The sequence below is a fragment of the Tachypleus tridentatus genome, chromosome 8 (assembly GCF_004210375.1).
Source record: "Tachypleus tridentatus isolate NWPU-2018 chromosome 8, ASM421037v1, whole genome shotgun sequence".
Taxonomy (NCBI): Eukaryota; Metazoa; Arthropoda; class Merostomata; order Xiphosura; family Limulidae; genus Tachypleus; species Tachypleus tridentatus.
Window position 1 is genome coordinate 58,450,328 of NC_134832.1, and position 18,014 is coordinate 58,468,341.

The 18,014-nt window shown below is 36.3% G+C and overlaps 1 protein-coding gene across 1 annotated transcript; it reads left to right on the forward strand.

Moving 5' to 3' along the window:
- The first annotated feature begins 1,144 nt into the window (after positions 1-1,144).
- LOC143223914 (uncharacterized) lies at positions 1,145-8,981 on the forward strand. Its single transcript, XM_076452388.1, has 4 exons — positions 1,145-1,208; positions 3,808-3,918; positions 4,767-4,967; positions 8,570-8,981. The coding sequence occupies exons 1-4, from the start codon at positions 1,145-1,147 to the stop codon at positions 8,683-8,685; spliced, it is 492 nt and encodes a 163-aa protein (XP_076308503.1). The 3' UTR covers positions 8,686-8,981.
- Positions 8,982-18,014: the final 9,033 nt, after the last annotated feature.

Consider the following 18,014-nt stretch of genomic DNA (forward strand, 5'->3'; position numbering starts at 1 on the left):
CCCCATTAAGACCATGGGCTCTGGGGCTGAGTCTCCTCTAGTCCCTACCTAAATACACCACTGGTTGGAAAAGCTAGTTAACATATAAACCACAATCAAGCTCAATCTGAACAACATCAAATACAGGTGATTGGCGAAAATATAATTTTAAAATGTACTTTTAAAAAAATCCCAATTTTTAAAACACATATCAGACAAATCTTTTAAATCAACAATTTTTTTTTCCGGGTTCATTATTTAGACATTTCATTTTACATTTTAATTACACATACTAACAATGGTTTCAGGTTATTCTTACGTTCCTTAGCAAAATAACATAAACGCCATTGTTCAAAACGCGTATCAGACAGAGTTTGATTTTCTGTAAACGTTCTCCTCTGTGGCACAGCTGTATTTTTGCGAAATTATACTGCTAGAGACCAGGTTTCGATACCATTTCCAATTTAGATTTAACTGGATTAGTGAACTTCTAAGATATAGAAAACGTCTGACGAAGCAAGACCCGGCATGGCCAGGTGGTAGGGCGCTCGACTCGTAATTTGAGAGTCGCGGGTTCGAATCCCCTTAACACCAAATATGCTCGCCCTTTCAACTATGGGGGCGTTATAATGTTTCGGTCAATCCCATTATTCGTTTGTTAAGAGTAGCCGAACGGTTGGCGGTGGGTGGTGATCACTAGCTGCCTTCCCTCTAGTTTTACTCTGCTAAATTAGGGACGGTTAGCGCAGATAGTCCTCTTAAAGCTTTATGTACTAAAAGTGTAAAATAAAATGGATGGATTTCAAAACTGGAAACAATTTTTTTCTTAATTTAAAGTCCCCGTTGATTAAAGAGGTTGGTTCTTTATTAAAGACGTTGGTTTTGTTATTAAAGAGGTTGGTGATATAACAGAAATAACTTAATTCGGAGTGGATATAAGTTTACATTTGAAACGATGTTTTTACTTTCATGATAAATGTTATGCACTTGGCTCTAGTCTATGTGGACCCCAAACTTTACTTTGTACTTTTCATAATAACATTCACTACGTTTATAAGGTTTCACAAGAACTCCATTACGGCCCCCCTTACACCCCGTCACTAAATTCGTAATAGGCAGACAGTAATCGAACTATTCTATCTGGATAAGTACATTTTTGGCTTTTATGACTTCTCCTTTTTCAAGGAATCGAGCGTGGAGAGACGGGACACACACTGGCTTTTATATCGGTTAGATAAATAATAGAAGATAATACATGTATAGAAAGGCCCGCATACACACACGTAAAAAAACGTAAGTTTCTGCAGAATTAATTATTGGATGGTTCGAATGACATAAAGCAAATTAATGTAACTACCATAACCACATTATAAATATAACATTACAGCCAATAGGCAACCTGTGAGGATCTTTGTCCTTGTTCTAACCAGAGTCAACCTAAAAACGCATGAAATGAAATATCTTCATGTTTCACATAATTGTAGCTGGATATCATAAATGAAGTAACGAAACACGAATAAGTAATTATACACCACGTGTATCTAATTTTTAGTTCAAAGTGTAAATTTTAAATTAGGGTTTCTGATATTTTAAATTACAAACTTGATTTTGTATTGAAGGCAAATATTTTTAGAATGGCGCAAAGTTAATTGGTATTATTATCGTAGTATGTCTGCTGAGATACTGAAATGGCATTTTCTATATCACAATACAAGTTAGATTTCTATTACTTTCACAAAGCCTTTTTTGTTATAAGTTACACTTGGATTGATTTTTTTTACCAGTAAGTTATAATACAGCCTCACGATTAAAATACTTTATTTGATGTAACTAATACTGAAACCGTCGATATTTAGTGCAACTGTGTTGTTACAGGATTGAGGTATAACAAAATTAGTGTACGTTTCACAACTGTTTGGAACAAAAATGCATTTTTGAATTTGACATTTGTGTATACATGCACGTTTCTTGACATTGCTCTGATCTTAAGAAACAAACAAAAAGAAAAAAGACAAGCACAACCGGAAGAAGACGTTAATAGCAGGAAATTGTGAACTGTGAAGATTTTCGAATTGTTATGATAATTCTGATATGTGATTACTGTGAATGGCTTGAGTCCCCGCTAGTACAGCGGTATGTCTTCGGATTTACAACGCAAAATCAGGGGTTCGATTCCCCTCGGTGGGCTCAGCAGATAGCCTGACGTGGCTTTGCTATAAGAAAACACATACAAACACGTGAATGGCTTGAATTGTTGGAAAAAAAATAAAACAGGAGATTTTGGCTCCACATTGAGTTGTCTTTTACTTAATGTCGTTTATTGCCAACGTGTTAAAACGTATAAAAACCCACAGACTATCATAGTAATTCGCCCATTTTACAGTGTTATTGCTAAAAGGTTGGACAAGGCTTTGCCACTGAAATTTGTGTTTGTACATTCTTACGTGTTACAAAATATCCACTTTGCTTATCATGGCTGGTGTAAGACTTGTTGAAGGATTCCTTTTGTGTGGTCCTGGTACCCCATGTTGATTCATCGTTACGAAGGGCTATGTGTTAGATATTTCGGTTTATTATGCATGAAACAATTTGAACGGTTTTCTCCCTTTCATTAAATACACAGTGATATTTATTTTATTCAGAAAAATACATATTTGCGTGAGAAATGGAAACAGACTTGAATGTTACCCAGTAACATTCCAGTGCCAGTATGACATGCTCGCATCACAGACAGTAATTTGGTCTGATTCCTCTGTGTGTTTGCATGGAAAACTTGCCTTTGTCAAATCTGTGGTTAAATAAATCGATATCATTCAATGTAGTTATATCAAAATAACAGTATTTTATAAACATCTAGTTAGAAGGAAGCTTTTAACGATGCAAACTAAATGACAAACTTAATTATTTATGATTCCGTCAGTTATTTTAATTAAATGTTTCTTCTGTTAACACTACATAGAAATAAAGTAGTTTATTGTTCCTTTATAGGTCGAGAATTTATCATCATTCACTTACGTTCGCGGGGTTCGGACTTGGCTACGTAATTCTGTCCTTGACATACGCGCACACACTTTCAAAAATAAAGTCTACATATATAGTAGAGAGGGCTGATATTGGTATTAAAAACGTTTATTTAAACGTCACTTTTGTTTGTTATTATGTACAAATCTACATAAAGGGCTATCTGTGCTAGCCGTTTCTAATTTAGCAGTGTAAGACTAGAGGGAAGACAGCTAGTCATCACCACCCATTGCCAACTCTTGGGCTACTCTTTTGCCAACGAATAGTGGGATTGAACGTCACATTAAAACGCCCCCACGGCTGAAAGGGCGAGCATGTTTAGTGTGATGGGGATTCGAACTTGCAACCCTCGGATTATGAGTCTAGTGCCTTAATCACTTGGCTTTGCTGGGGCGATTTGTATTGTACCAAGAATACAATTTCTGACAAGAGAAGCAAAAGTACTGCGTACCATAACATAATAAAATACGTTCTATAAAATTGTGCTTAAAAAAGGACATTTAATATCAATCACTATTTATCTACATGGACATTGCCCTGAAAAGGGCTGGAGTACTGTGGAATATACTGGCCCAAAAGCACTACAACGACAAATTCTTAATAGTAGCCGACATAAAAGTTAGGGATGGAGGAAGCGGTCTTGTGCACCTGACCCTCCTGGGTATTTAAAAATTAAACATACCCAAATACCCACAAAGAAGCGAAGCGAACTATTTATCTTATGTATTGATTTCTGTTGTTCGGTGTTCTATACTCAGACATTTTCTTCAAGGATTGTCTATAACTTATCCTGCAATCTATTTTCAGCACCACCTACGAGTGTTGTCATCGTCGACCAGAACAATAAACAACTGAGGAATGTTATCGGGCCTTACAGGGAAGGTTCGAGGATTGTTCTTCGTTGTGTGACAGAAGGAGGTGAGAATGAATGAACATTTTCTTTGAAATATCGAAGTCATTTCAGAATGCTGGTGTAAGATATTGTGAATGAATAAAAGGGTCAGGTGAGTTAGTTGTCTGGAACACCGTGAAGCCCATTCTTACGCATTATGAACATAACGCCTCTAAAAACTACTTAAACACCGACAATATCTGAAATACTCTCAAATCTTTCGAGTGTCTAAGAGGTCAACTCCTGAAAACGAGAGTTAAAGTGTAAAAAAAATCCTTAATATATGGCTTTCGTTTTATATGTTTCTTTAAAATGTGTTATCAATAACTGAAAACATCCATTTAACAATTAACTTTCGGAATCGGTGTCGTTTGGAATAAACTTCAAAACAGATTTGCTTGGTTGTTGAAAACTATTGAATTTGCACATTCTCAAATGTGTAAGGTTTCTTTTTTAGTCTTACTTGAATAATAAGGTTGTTCAAAGATTTTACAAATACATTTTCAGCAAATGTAAACTTAGATTTTGAACGTATATATTTTGTTTTTTTCACAGTAGTGTTCTTTATTTTCGTCCATAGATCAACAGCAAGTGTTCTATATTTTCGTCCATAGATTAACAGCAAGCGAGAGAGTTTATAACTCTAAGTATTTGGGGTTCAATCCCTGCGATTGGTACAGTACAGACAGAATGTTATGTAACTGTGTGTTTAACAGGTTTTTACTCAACATAAAACTCGACAACATGTTGACGCTTTCAGTGTTATTAGATGTTAGCTGTTGATGGTTACACAGAAATAATATAACTGAAATGTACATTCGTTTCAGAAAACTGTTTACTAAATATATGAATGATAAAATGCCTTATTCTACAGGGAAACCTCTTCCAGCTGTTACTTGGTGGCGACGCTCAGTACTAATAGACGACCACTACATACAAACAGATAGTGATAAAGTTGAAAATCAGTTATTTCTAGACCTCAGTCGTCAAGATGTTAACATGTCTCTGACATGCCAAGCTTCGAACACAAACCTCACTTCTCCAAAGAACGTTTCAGTGAACATCGACATGAATTGTGGGTACCATCTTAGATATAGTTTGCTAAAGTTGTGTATTTATTCAATCTCAATCAGGCGTAATTTATATATAATTTGATAGCACAAACTAATTCGCCTGAATAGTTTTACTTAGGTATGTATTAAAATTAATTATAGATTAACTTGAAATATTTAACGTGCAAGTCTCTAACATTTTATATTTATTCGAAACAAAATTTCCATGGCTCACTATTCAAAGTTCTGCTTACTTCAATCGATGCCGAAAATGCTAGCTATTTGAATGGTTAGTGGCCATCGTTTTGTTTGTATTTGAACTATGCTATTAATATTTAAACAGCGTAAGTTCAATTCGGAAATGAGCAGAGAACTTTGAAATATGAAGAAACAGTAATGAGATGCATATTATAATACCTGAAGTTTCAGTTGAGACACGTGGGTACAAGCTGGGAATACATTCGCTCGCTTCAACGATCAACTTAACGATTTTACCTTTTTCGAACGCCTCGAACGTGACTAGAGGTCATATTTAAAATAAACATATACTGACAGTATCTTTGAAGGCTTCTTGTCACTGTTTATTAAAATGCACGGAGTTCCGTACGCTTTAAATCATTCGTGAACTACAAATAAACATTCATTGATTGAGTTAAGAAAGTATCTGCTTAGAAGATTCCATATAAATCGAGGGTGAATTTTTCAAAAGTAACGAATCAGGTAGGAAGTTTGAAGAGGACTGGAACAGTTGTCAATACAAAAATATTCCTATGATATGACGTTTTTTTTTTTTTTTTTAACAAGCACAAGAGGAAAGTATTTAATTAACATCGCAGGAATAATTATAAAATATAAATAAATAATTACGTGAAAATGTATTTAAACGTGCGACATACAGCGGTTAATTTATGTTATTACCAGACATTTTTGTTTATTTATGACGTGGCATAGGCATTTTTAAAAGTATTGTTCGAGTACTACTCAGTTGATGAACTGACTTAGATACTTATAACAAAACAATTTTGCGTGCCGGTTGTTGTTTTGGTTGTTTTGAACTAAGCACAAAGATACACAATGGGCTATCTGTGCTCTGCCCACCACGGGTATTGCAACCCGGTTTTTAGCGTTGTAAGTCCGCAGATATACCGCTGAACCACTGGGGGTCTTGCATGTCGGACTATGGATATGAAATTCTTTATTTCATGTCCTGGTAGTGCCAACAGACAATCGCTTCTGCATTTTCAGGCTATGGATGCGTGATAAAAGTGACAATCACATCACATTATTCGGTCAGACGTTACTAACTCAAGAGTTCGGGGTTGGTGGTTCTCAGACCTCAAATTTTGGGACGAATAGCACAAATATATTTCATATAGCGTTGCGCGAGATTAAATAAACCGTAAGTTACGTTCAATTTTAATTCTAGTTTCTTCCGGTAGGCTTCTCTCCTTTAAGTGTTGTTTTTTGTATCAGTTTGCTACTGGCTTCTCTGTTCCTATTCTGGTTGTATTAATTTTGGTTTACATTTTCTTCAAATTTGGTTAAAGCTAATTTTAAGGAAACATCCGGAGATGGTCAGAAATATTTGGAGTGATTGAAGAGTATTAGTAGCTTATGTTTGTTTTGCCTTTTCACGCAAAGCTACACGAAAGCTATCCGCGCTAGCCTTCCCTAATTTAACTGTGAACAACCAGAGAGACGGCACCTAGTCATCACCACCCACCGCCAACTCTAGAGCTACTCTTTACAAATAAACAGTGGGGTTGACAATAACAGTATAACGCTTCCACGGCTGAAAGGGCGAGCACGTTTAGTATGATCTTCAGATTACGAATCGAGCGTCCTAACCACCTAGCCATGCGGAGCCCTAATATCTGATGATAGGTATTTAAGATAGATATAGAAATAGGTGGCTAATATTTACTACACACGGGAGGAGGGGTAATCATTGGCGAAGCCGGAAGTCTTGATGTTTTCCTGTTGAGGTGGAGTTATAATATCTTCCTGTCTTGAGTGAATTCTGCTCATGTGGTGACCCTGCTTAATTGGAGGAGTTGTGACAGAAGGAGACAGTTCTAAATAACATTATTATCTCTCTTTATCTACATACACGAATATAGATACAGTTGTAAATAGGTTTATATATTAGTGATTGAAATTACAAATAGCCTGAACTCATGTACGCTAAAGCTGCAAGTTTGGTATAAACAGTGGCGGCGCCAGCATATTTTCGTTTGAGGGGTTTAGTGGGGGCTGAGGTAACCTGTGGAGGGGCTTCCCAAAATGCCATCAATATGAAGTATGGATGGTAAATTATAATAATGTTTTCATTGGAAACTCATACTCTGATTAATAATTCATTATTACAAATTAGAAATAATCTGTTTATGAAAATGTGCGTATATGTAAAAGAGGAAGCTCACCTAAATTCCACCCAAAGTAATACAAAATAATAAAGAAAATTAGGATTAGCTCAGATTGAACATTTAATATACCATTAACAGTAAAGCTACAAATTGTTTGTTTGTTTGTTTGTTTTTGAATTTCACACAAAGCTACTTGAGGGCTATCTGTTCTAGCCGTCCCTAATTTAGCAGTGTAAGATTAGAGGGAAGGCAGCTAGTCATCACCACCCACTGCCAACTCTTGGGCTACTCTTTTACAAACGAATAGTGGGATTTATCGTAACATTATAACGCCCCCACGACTGAAAGGGCGAACATGTTTGGCGCGACGGGGATGCGAACCCGCGACCCTCAGATTTTGAGTCGCACACCTTAACACGCTTGGCCATGCCGGGCCTAAAAGCTACAAATCAAAAGAAATATAACATAAAGACATAGTTTACATAGCAGAAACGTTGAGTTCTACAGATCTATGTTTCTTTGATGTTAATTGTTAAGCAACAACGACGATTGTGTTTTCCATATTTTATGAATATATGTAGGTAACGATATTGGGGGGGCTGAGGAGGGCTTGGCTCATTGGGGGGCTCAAGCCCCCCTGGCGCCGCCACTGGGTATAAAATTAACAGTTTTGATGCCAGTTGTCTTTACATGTTTCCGTTAACAACGTTCTTAGTCTCTCCTCACAAATTTTATTTTTTCGCCTGATATCAGTGTTGCTACTGCACTCTAAATGTGTACTTTTCTCTGATAATGTTGCTAGCGTCACCCCTGTATGTGACTTTTCCTCTGATATTCTATAATATTTTAGTAAAAAGCGTTCAAACAAATAGCACATAGATTTAAGTTAGTTGTGGCCGTTCTATTTCGATATTAAACTGATGTTTTTAGGCCCGGCACGGCCAAGCGGGTTCGCATCCCGGTCGCGACAAAAATGCTCGCCCTTTCAGCCGTGGGAGCGTTATAAAGTGACGGTCAATCCCACTATTCGTTGGTAAAAGAGTAGCCCAAGAGTTGGCGGTGGGTGACTAGCTGCCTTTCCTCTACTCTTACACTGCTAAATTAGGGACGGCTAGCGCAGATAGCCCTCGAGTAACTTTGTGCAAAATTCCAAACAAAACTGATGTTTTTAGTTTAAAAAAACCTACTTGATTCTTAGATATTTCTTGTTATCGAGTTGCAATACTAAAGAATAAGAAGTTATTTTTGTTATTTTGTAGGGGGAGTTGAGGGGGCTTCAAAACAACCGTATTTGATAACATACTTTTTACCCGAAAAGCTACGGAAAAAAAACAAGAAGATAAAACAGAAAATGGAGTTGTACAAAATTGTTTAACCTTGAAAGTGCCCTTCGGTGAGAAAATATAACATGTAATTCAGATATACAATAGCAAAAATATTAGCTTGGTTTATACAACGATACCAAACGTACTCTCAATAAAATGGGTTACTTGTTTCTTTGTGTTGGAAACTATTTGACTTTTCTTCTTTTAGTGTTTCACGCCACAGAGGTCAAGGAAAACTTCTAATTTTATCAACTTATTGATTCTATAACTACTAAAAATGTTTTAGAGAAACCATGATGTTACAGTGTGGTTGGTGACCTGAATGTAGCGATTCATACTGTACTTATCTATCGTATGTCTCTTGACAAAGATAGAATTATTATTAAAGAGAAAGTGTTAATTTCACTTGTTCTAATATGTTGATTTCGTAGGTAAGTTTTTTTCACCACAGCTAGGAAACTGACCCTTCGCTATCTGTGTGCAGTTGGCTATGTTATTATGGTAGATTGGTTCGCTGTTTTTAAAGGACAGTTTTATCATTTTATTTTAAAAGCAATTTATTGTATTAGATTGTATCGTACCTGTAATGCAACTTTGATGATAAAATCAATAATTTTAATTTAAAATGATAAACACGTGCTTTCACAGATATCATGATTATAATAGTTGTATTCTTTTTTGTTAACTTAAAAAATAGCTGAGCCATGTTGTTCACCTGTCGTATCGGTAAAGGAGGATGAAGAGTGAACGTTGAATACGAAATATATAACCTTGTTTTTGTCCATTGAGGATACGGGTTATCTCCTCTGTTATATGTTTGAATCAAATACATTGCATGAAGAATAATCTTTCTACAATAGGGCCCAGCATGGCCAGATGGGTTAAGGCGTTCGACTCGTAATCTGATGGTCGCGGACTCGAATCCCCGTCGTACCAAACATGCTCGCCCTTTCAGCCGTGGGGGCGTTATAATGTGACGGTCAATTCCACTATTCGTTGGTAAAAGAGTAGCCCAAGAGTTGGCGGTGGATGGTGATGACTAGCTGCCTTCCCTCTGGTCTTACACTGCTAAATTAGGGACGGCTAGCGCAGATAGTTCTCGAGTAGCTTTGCGCGAAATTAAAAACAAACAAAAAAACAAACTCTCTACAATAGAAATATAGGAAAGCTACGGGAGAGCCAACTATGGAAGCAGTATGATCTTGAAGGCTAAGGAAAATTGTAATATAAAATATTATAAAAAACTAGCTACATGCGTACATTACCATAGGCTCATTGTACTGTTTTAAAAATACAAACTATTGTACATAAAAATATATTCATAATATAATAGATACAGAAAGATATATGATTATAAAACACGTAATGTAAAAATGAGAAAATATTGATGAATATAGAAATATCAATTAAGAAAAGTGTTATTCTGAGTGTTTTGGAAAGTTAGACTTTTCTTCTCCTGAGTGTAGATTAGCATCAGCAAGAAGTGAGAAAATTTATCACGTGATCTACAGTGATGTGATGCTATCTACGGTAGCTCAAATTAACAAAGGGAAAATGCGTGTGTGTGTCTTTATTATAGCAAAGCCACATCGGGCTATCTGTTGAGTCCACTTAGGGGAATCGAACCCCTAATTTTAGCGTTGTAAGTCCGGAAGACTGGGGAAATGCTACAGTTAGTTTTGAAGAGTAACACCGCATGCGCGAGGTGGTGTTTAACTTTGAATTATTGTCAGCTTTTATCAAACGTGATATGTATTTAACTTCTACGTCTTTTCTAAAACCATAGTATCATAAAAATAGCTGACACTTTCTTCGTGTGCATTCATAATTCCAGCGATGGTGTTGACAAGAAACTGGAAGGAACCAGAGTAAACATTTATTTTTTCATCAGAAATGTTTCAAACCTTTCGTTATTGATTGGAATTACACGATCGTTAAGAACAGAAAACGGTTTAAGCATCATGCGCTTATAATAATTCTTATATTCTCAAGCTTTAATGTCTTTGAATAATATAAATTTTATGAATAACAATAGACAGAGAGAAGTCTATAACATTTTAACTTAAATGTCACATAATGACATTTTAAACTATTCATAGCAACGCGAGTCCTTCCCTATGTTTTTTGTTCCCCTTATAATTCTGCTCGAATTCTCCCGCTCACGATTCTTAATATTTCATATTATTTGTGGTATTTCAGTCATAATCGTTAATTTTCACCATAAATAGACAGTGAATAAGGATGAACTGTATTCTGAATTCAAATAAACAACAAAATTTAAAATGAAATCTGAAAAATTCTTCACACTGGGGTACGTCAAGTTCTTTTAGACACTACGCTAGACAATGATGAAGTCCTCGTTGAACAATAGGAAGTCTTAGGCGTTATTAGCGGCCGGTCACAAAGCATTAGAAATCTGTCACTGTCAGGCTTTGGGCATCGAATTCATCCAGCTTCGTCGTTGGTTAAGCAGTTTAAAGACCAGAACGTAAACTAGCAGGATGGAACCTAAAAACGTATACAATGGGAGTGCAACCTAGATTGATCTTGCTACATCAACAGTATAAAAGTGTTTAAACAAGTTATTTTCTGTTATAATTAGAATTTTTGATGATAAAAAATACTGTAATAGGGAACTAGAAAGGTTGAAAAAATAATATAGTCGATTAACTTTTTTTTTCAATTTTGAAGAAGGCACGTGCAGATGGTTAATTTAAAAATCGTGCACATTGTCGAACCTATTGATATCCCACATAGATGGGAAGTAATGTGTATAATATCGTATATTATTTAACACTAATATTTTGAATAACGACATTATCACTTATTAAACGTTATCTATGAGGCAAACAACAACAACACGTAGAAATATAATAACATTTAGCGATTAAAGCAAAGTCCGTCATTTCTGAAACTTATACATTTTGTTAGCACACAGAACTAGAAATTGAAAGTTTCAAGAATTATCGCTTCGGTTAAACAGTCAGAGACCTCTATGGCTCACATTGTTTGATTTTTTGTACTACAAAGATACGTAAGAGATAACTGTTCTAGGTTTATTTAAATTTGAGCTGATAGACTAAAGGGAAAGCAGATAGATAGCCAACAACACTCACAGCCAACTCTAACCTAACAATGAACTTTTGACACTCCTAATGTAATGCACTCAAGGCACAATGTGCTCTTTATTTTACTGGAATGGAAAGCGAACAACGGATGCTCGGGTCACAGATCGGTACATCAACCAGTAGGCCACGCCTAGAAAAAACAACGAATTTAATTAATGCTAGAATAAGATTGAATCTATTACGTCACGAGTTTAAATTGTTATTTGGTTTGCCTTCCCACAAAGATGGCCAGGTGGTTAGGACGCTGGATTCGTAATTTGAGGGTCGCAGGTTCGAATCCCCTTTCAACAAATATGCTCGTCCTTTCAACCGTGGTGGGCTATAATGTGACGGTCAATCCTAGTATTCGTTGTTAAAATCATAATCTGAGGGTCGCGGGTTCGAATCCCCTTAACACCAAGTATACTCGTCCTTTCAACCGTGGGGCGTTATAATGTGACGGTCGGTCCTACTATTCGTTGGTAAAAGAGTAGCTCAAGAGTTGGCGATGGATGGTGATGATTATCTGCCCTCCCTCTAGTCTTATAATGCTAAATTAGCAGATAGTCCTCGTATAGCTCTGCGCGAAATTAAAAAAACAAACAAGCTGGCAGAAACATTCAATCAATAAACACACTAACACAGAACGGAACTGTAAGAAAAGGAAAGCGAGTTACTGAAGTAATCGATGTCACCTTAACTCACCTAAAACCACCATGAATCAGTATATGTATAAATTCTGGTTAAGATTTCTAAACAATAACAATGCGATTTCAAAACAACGAATTTAAAATTATATAAGTAGATAAACACATTTAAAATGTAAGTACTTTCAAATACGTTTCACTTATTACTTTATGGGGATAGTAATACAAAATACAGTTTTTCATATGATTATTTTAACTTGTCTTCGTATGTTTATGTGTTTGTTTAACTAAGTTTACTCACTAAACTACTCGATCGTTTAATCCACAAGATTTGTTTGTTATTAAGTAGAACGCCGTGTTTGTTTGTTTGTTTGTTTTGAATTTCGCGCAAAGCTACTCGAGGGCTATCTGCTCTAGCCGTCCCTAATTTAGCAACGTAAGACTAGAAGGAAAGCAGCTAGTCATCACCACCCACCGGCCAACCCTTGGGCTACCCTTTTACCAACGAATAGTGGGATTAACCGTCACATTATAACGCTCCCACGGCTGAAATGGCGAGCGTATTTGGTGTGATGGTGATTCGAACCCGCGACCCTCGGATTACGAGTCGAGTGCCCTAACCACCTGGTCAGTGTAATATTTAATAGTTTATATATATATAATATGAGGGTTGGATTTTACGCAACTTTTTAATAATTTGTAATGGCCCGGCATGGCCAAGTGTGATAAGGCGTTCGACTCGTAATCCGCGGGTTCGAATCCCGGTCGCATCAAACATGCTCGCCCTTTCAGCCATGGGGGCATTATAACGTGACGGTCAATCCCACTATTCGTTAGTAAAAGAGTTGCCCAACAGTTGGCGGTGGGTGGTGATGTCTAGCTGCCTTCCCTCTAGTATTACATTGTGCGAAATTCAAAAACCAGAAAACAAACAAACAATAATTTTTAATTACTTTTCGCATCATTAAAGTGTTTCCTGCTAGGAGAAGAGAATAAAATCGTTTTAGAAGGTTTCTATTTAATACCTTGTGTCAGTATACAGGATTGTATTTATCTTATTCAGGAACACATTCCTTTTATTATAAACAGAACAGTAAACTGATCTTAAAGTGTTTAGTAATGAAACAGGTTAAGTCCAATTGTGGTAAAATACAAGGTAAAACATCACGTAAAAACTGAAAATTTATAAAACTTTATTCATTGTTTCTTCCAAGCCGCTGTTGAAGAATAAATGGCTGATGAGTGGAATTGTGTATTTTATGTATGTCAACAGTTCAGTTACTGTTTGTTGTAAACCTCTAGTGACGTGGATTTTGGGTCAGTGGTAAAGTTCACTTGAACAACCAGAATTCAGTAATCAGATTCTTAAATCACAGTGTGTAGCCACTAATATTAATGGACAAACCAGAGCTTATTGAACTGATATGACCTATTGACAACTTTATAGTGTTTAAAAGCACGTGTTTTTAAGTCATCTAATAACAAAAATTGTGAGAGAAAGAAATTGGTCACTTGTTTCTTTGTGAAGTGACTGACGTCTTGGACTTTTTATCAGAACAAAATTCGCACTTTATAGGTGAAACTACCATTTTTTTTGTTTTAACAACAATGTGTAAAGTTTCTCAAACGTATTAGAAAAGTGATTCATCACAAATGTTATGTGCTCTTTTCTTTGGATTGCAGGTTACAGAGGGCCTATTCCATTTACGTTTGTATTTGTATTGTCTTGTGTTGATAGAGAGAGCTGTCATTAAACACATTTTTGTTTTACGTGTGTAAGTTTTATTACATTTATGTCACTCCGTAAATAAGTATTTTTTACAACCGGTACAGTTTCGGTACAGTTTTGAATACTTGGTATTAATACATTCTTTGATTTAATGTATGAGTGTAGCTACACTGAAAAACAAAATTTGCCACCAATGAGTAACATGAACAAAGCAAAAAACTAAAATCGAAAAGTATTTTTGTAACAACGTTTTATTTTCAAAACGTGTCGTTCTGTGGGGGCCCCGGCGTGGCTACGAGGGTTAAGGCGTTCGACTCGTAATCCGAGAGTCTCGGGTTCGAATCCCATCAAACATGTTCGCCCTTTCAGCTGTGGCAGCGTCATGATGTTACGGTCAATCCCACTATTCGTTTGTAAAAGAGTAGTCCAAGAGTTGGCGGTGGGTGGTTATGACTAGCTGCCTTCCCTTTAGTCTTACACTGCTAAATTAGGGATGGCTAGCGCAGATAGCCATCGCGTAGCTTTACGCGAAATTCAAAAACAAACAAACAAATCGTTCTGTGGACATCTAGTATAAATAAGACATGTTTCAATAAAGCATGATGAGTCAATAGTTTACTACGGGGTTGGCTCAGTATAGATCACATAATGGCTCGGCATGGCTAGGTGAGTTTAGGCGTTCGACTCGTAATCTGAGGATCGCGAGTTCGAATTCCTATCGCACCAAATATGTTCCCCTTTCAGTTGTGTGGCTTTGTGCGAAATTCAGAACAAACAAGCAGATCACATGATTAACGTTATCCGTACATGATCTAAGTAATTATATTCATTCTAATCTCACGCACACCAACATGAGTCTGAGAAGTTATGACACCATACGTATTCAGAAATATGTCTGTTAGCTATAACTTTTTTTCAAGCTCTATAGTAATCATTTTTAATTTATCTCACCACTCTTTTAACCTTTGGTTCTTTTTCTTCTTGTACTCCTTTTCAAGTTTGAACGTTGGGCAGACTGAAATAAAACCACATAGAATTTGTCCATATGCACGCAGGCTGTACGTTTTGAGCGGACATCTTTTTTTTTTTTTTGGAATTTCGCACAAAGCTACTCGAGGGCTATCTGTGCTAGTCGTCCATAATTTAGCAGTGTAAGACTAGAGGGAAGGCAGCTAGTCATCACCACCCACCGCCAACTCTTGGGCTACTCTTTTACCAACGAATAGTGGGATTGACCGTCACATTATAACGCCCCCACGGCTGGGAGGGCGAGCAGGTTTGGCGCGACTCGCGCCTTAACGCGCTAGGCCATGCCGGGCCCTGAGCGGACATCTAGCTTGAATCTGTCACATACAATAAAACATAAATGTATATGTGTTTATGAAATTTACAGTACTATATCTAATTCAATTTGTATTTTAATCATTTATAATACTAAACAGAGCTATGAAGTTTTAAGACATATATTTCTGGGATAATAAATTGATTAATGTACGACATTTCTTCTCTAACAGTGAAATTTTGTCACGTACAATAGTAGAGGCAAAACGTTCAAAAATAAATATATTATCCCACCAATATCTGTCTCAAAATTTCTTATTTTTTGTAAGTTATTTGGTTACTACTTTAAAGGCAAATAGACAGAATAATGTATTTATTTCGTTATATAGTAATAATTACATTGCCCAAATGAAATAAATACGATACAGGAAGCCTTACGTATGATAATTTTGCTTTGGTACTTGGAACCGCATTGGCCCGATTACAGGGCGATCTCGAATATTAGGCGACCCCATTTACAGAAATCGCAGGAAAGAAAAATGAGTGTGATAAGATCCTTTTTTAGGCCCGTAAAATCAATACTATAATTGAACAATATACAGAGTGATTAGTTGCAAAAATTAGCGATGACTTTGCTATATAGGCATTCAGGAATGTGACAGGTTAGAGTAAGGGGAAGGGTCAGCTGTGATTATAAGACAACTATAAATTTTAAAGCCTAATTATTAATACAAAATATACTCTTATAATCAGGACAATATGGTAATTTCTCAACCACTTTTAACTTTGTAATATGTTCTTGGGATAAAGGCCGAAAATACTGCTAACAAAGAAGATACCAAATTGATAATCTAAGATAGATTGGTCATAAAAGCTGTTCGTAGTTTGCTTTTATACTCAAAATTAAGATTATATGATTCATATTATTTTGGCGATCTGCCCTTCAGTGGCTCAACGGTAAGTGTTAAAACCCTAAAAACCGTGATTCGTTACCCGTTGTGGGCACAGTACAGATATACAGTTATGTTGTTGTTGTTCGTAATTAAGCACGAAACTACATAATGGGTTCTGCCTACCACGGGTATCGAAACCAGGATTCTAGCGTAGTAAGTCCGCAGACATACCGCTCTTCCGTTGGAGAGCAGCTCATTGTTTATGATTAATTACAAACACACAGCCTTGGCCATCTTACTCTTGCTATTATAATAAAATTATATATATGAATTTTTCATACAAATATTTGTCTTATAAACCTAAGTTCAAACTTCTATACCAACATCAAGACATATTCGTCCTATCAGTCACAGTTTGACAGCGGCATTCAATCGAGATATACCAGAATCGAACGTTTTATTAATGCGGGTTGAATTAATCCCGTTTTAGGACGTACGAAAGATCTCTCTGCCACGTTAAAGCAAGGAAAGTATTGTAATGAATTCTAAATTTGGGAGCGGATATTTGAACGTGATTAGAAAACCTAAAATAAAAAAAAGAAACAGTTTTAGCAGTTCTTATTAAAAATTTAATTTCACGTTTCCTGAGTAAATACCCCACTTTTTATGGCTGACGTATTTTTATTTTTTGGCAATAATCTCTTAGTGGTATGGCTGAAATTTGTGCAAGCGCCATTCTGAATGTTAATTTTGTGAGCGAATGTATTTTTTATTCGTTCTTTAATCGAGGCAGAACACTTCTATTTGGATATAATTTCACAGATTTTCATCTTAAGTATATCTCGGCAGAATGATATCAGGCAGACAGTAGCTCTGCCTATGTCTCGGATTGTTCATTGAAATGGTATTTTGCAATACTATACAGCAGTAGTTTCCAACCTTTTTTATGCCCAGCAACCCTAAAAAAAGTTTAATATGTTCTCACACCCCTCACAGTAATTATTTATTTAAGAATAAAGGTGAAGGTGGCCAAAACAAATGTTATCTCGCACCCTCGGCACCATAGGTTGGGAACCATTGCTACACAGAGTTTGGTTTGACAGCAATATACGTGTGATGACTGAGTGACAAGTTCAGGGAACGTCTATAAATATTAAAGTAAAAGTTTTAATTTTTTGTTTTTCTTCTTTTTGCTTACTTTTTGTTAAATTATAACTCATAAACAAAAACAATTGTGTACGTCAAACAGTTTCATTGAGGTGAGGTAATTTCATTTGGAGTATCCGCTTTTATTAGTATTATTAGTTGTCTAATTAGTGGTGATTTAAAAAAAAAACACAACCCTAGTGTAAACTATGTTATCATTGCGCCTTGAGTTTAAGGCCCAGCATAGCCAGGTGGTTAGGGCGCTCGACAACTAATCCGAAGTTCGTGGACTCGAACCTCCATCACACCAAGTATGCTCGCCCTTTCAGCCGTTGGAGCGCTATAATGTGACGACCAATCCTATTAGTCGTTGGTAAAGAGTAGACCAAGAGTTGGCGGTGGGTGATGACGACTAGCTGCCTTCCCTCTAGTCTTAAACTGCTAAATTAGGGACGACTAGCGCAGATAACCCTCGTGTAGCTTTGAGCAATATTCAAACAAATCTTGAGGTTAGCTTTCTTAGAGATATATGATGTTTGTTTAAAAACCTTAAGTACAGGGTGAAACAGGAATTAC

Bases quoted from the DNA above. Each gene is read 5' to 3' on its own strand.
- LOC143223914 (XM_076452388.1), top strand. From the start codon at position 1,145: ATGACTTCTCCTTTTTCAAGGAATCGAGCGTGGAGAGACGGGACACAC. The intron at 3,919-4,766 runs GTGAGAATGAAT...CTTATTCTACAG, and splicing joins TCGTTGTGTGACAGAAGGAG to GGAAACCTCTTCCAGCTGTT. The intron at 4,968-8,569 runs GTGGGTACCATC...GTTATTTTGTAG, and splicing joins AGTGAACATCGACATGAATT to GGGGAGTTGAGGGGGCTTCA.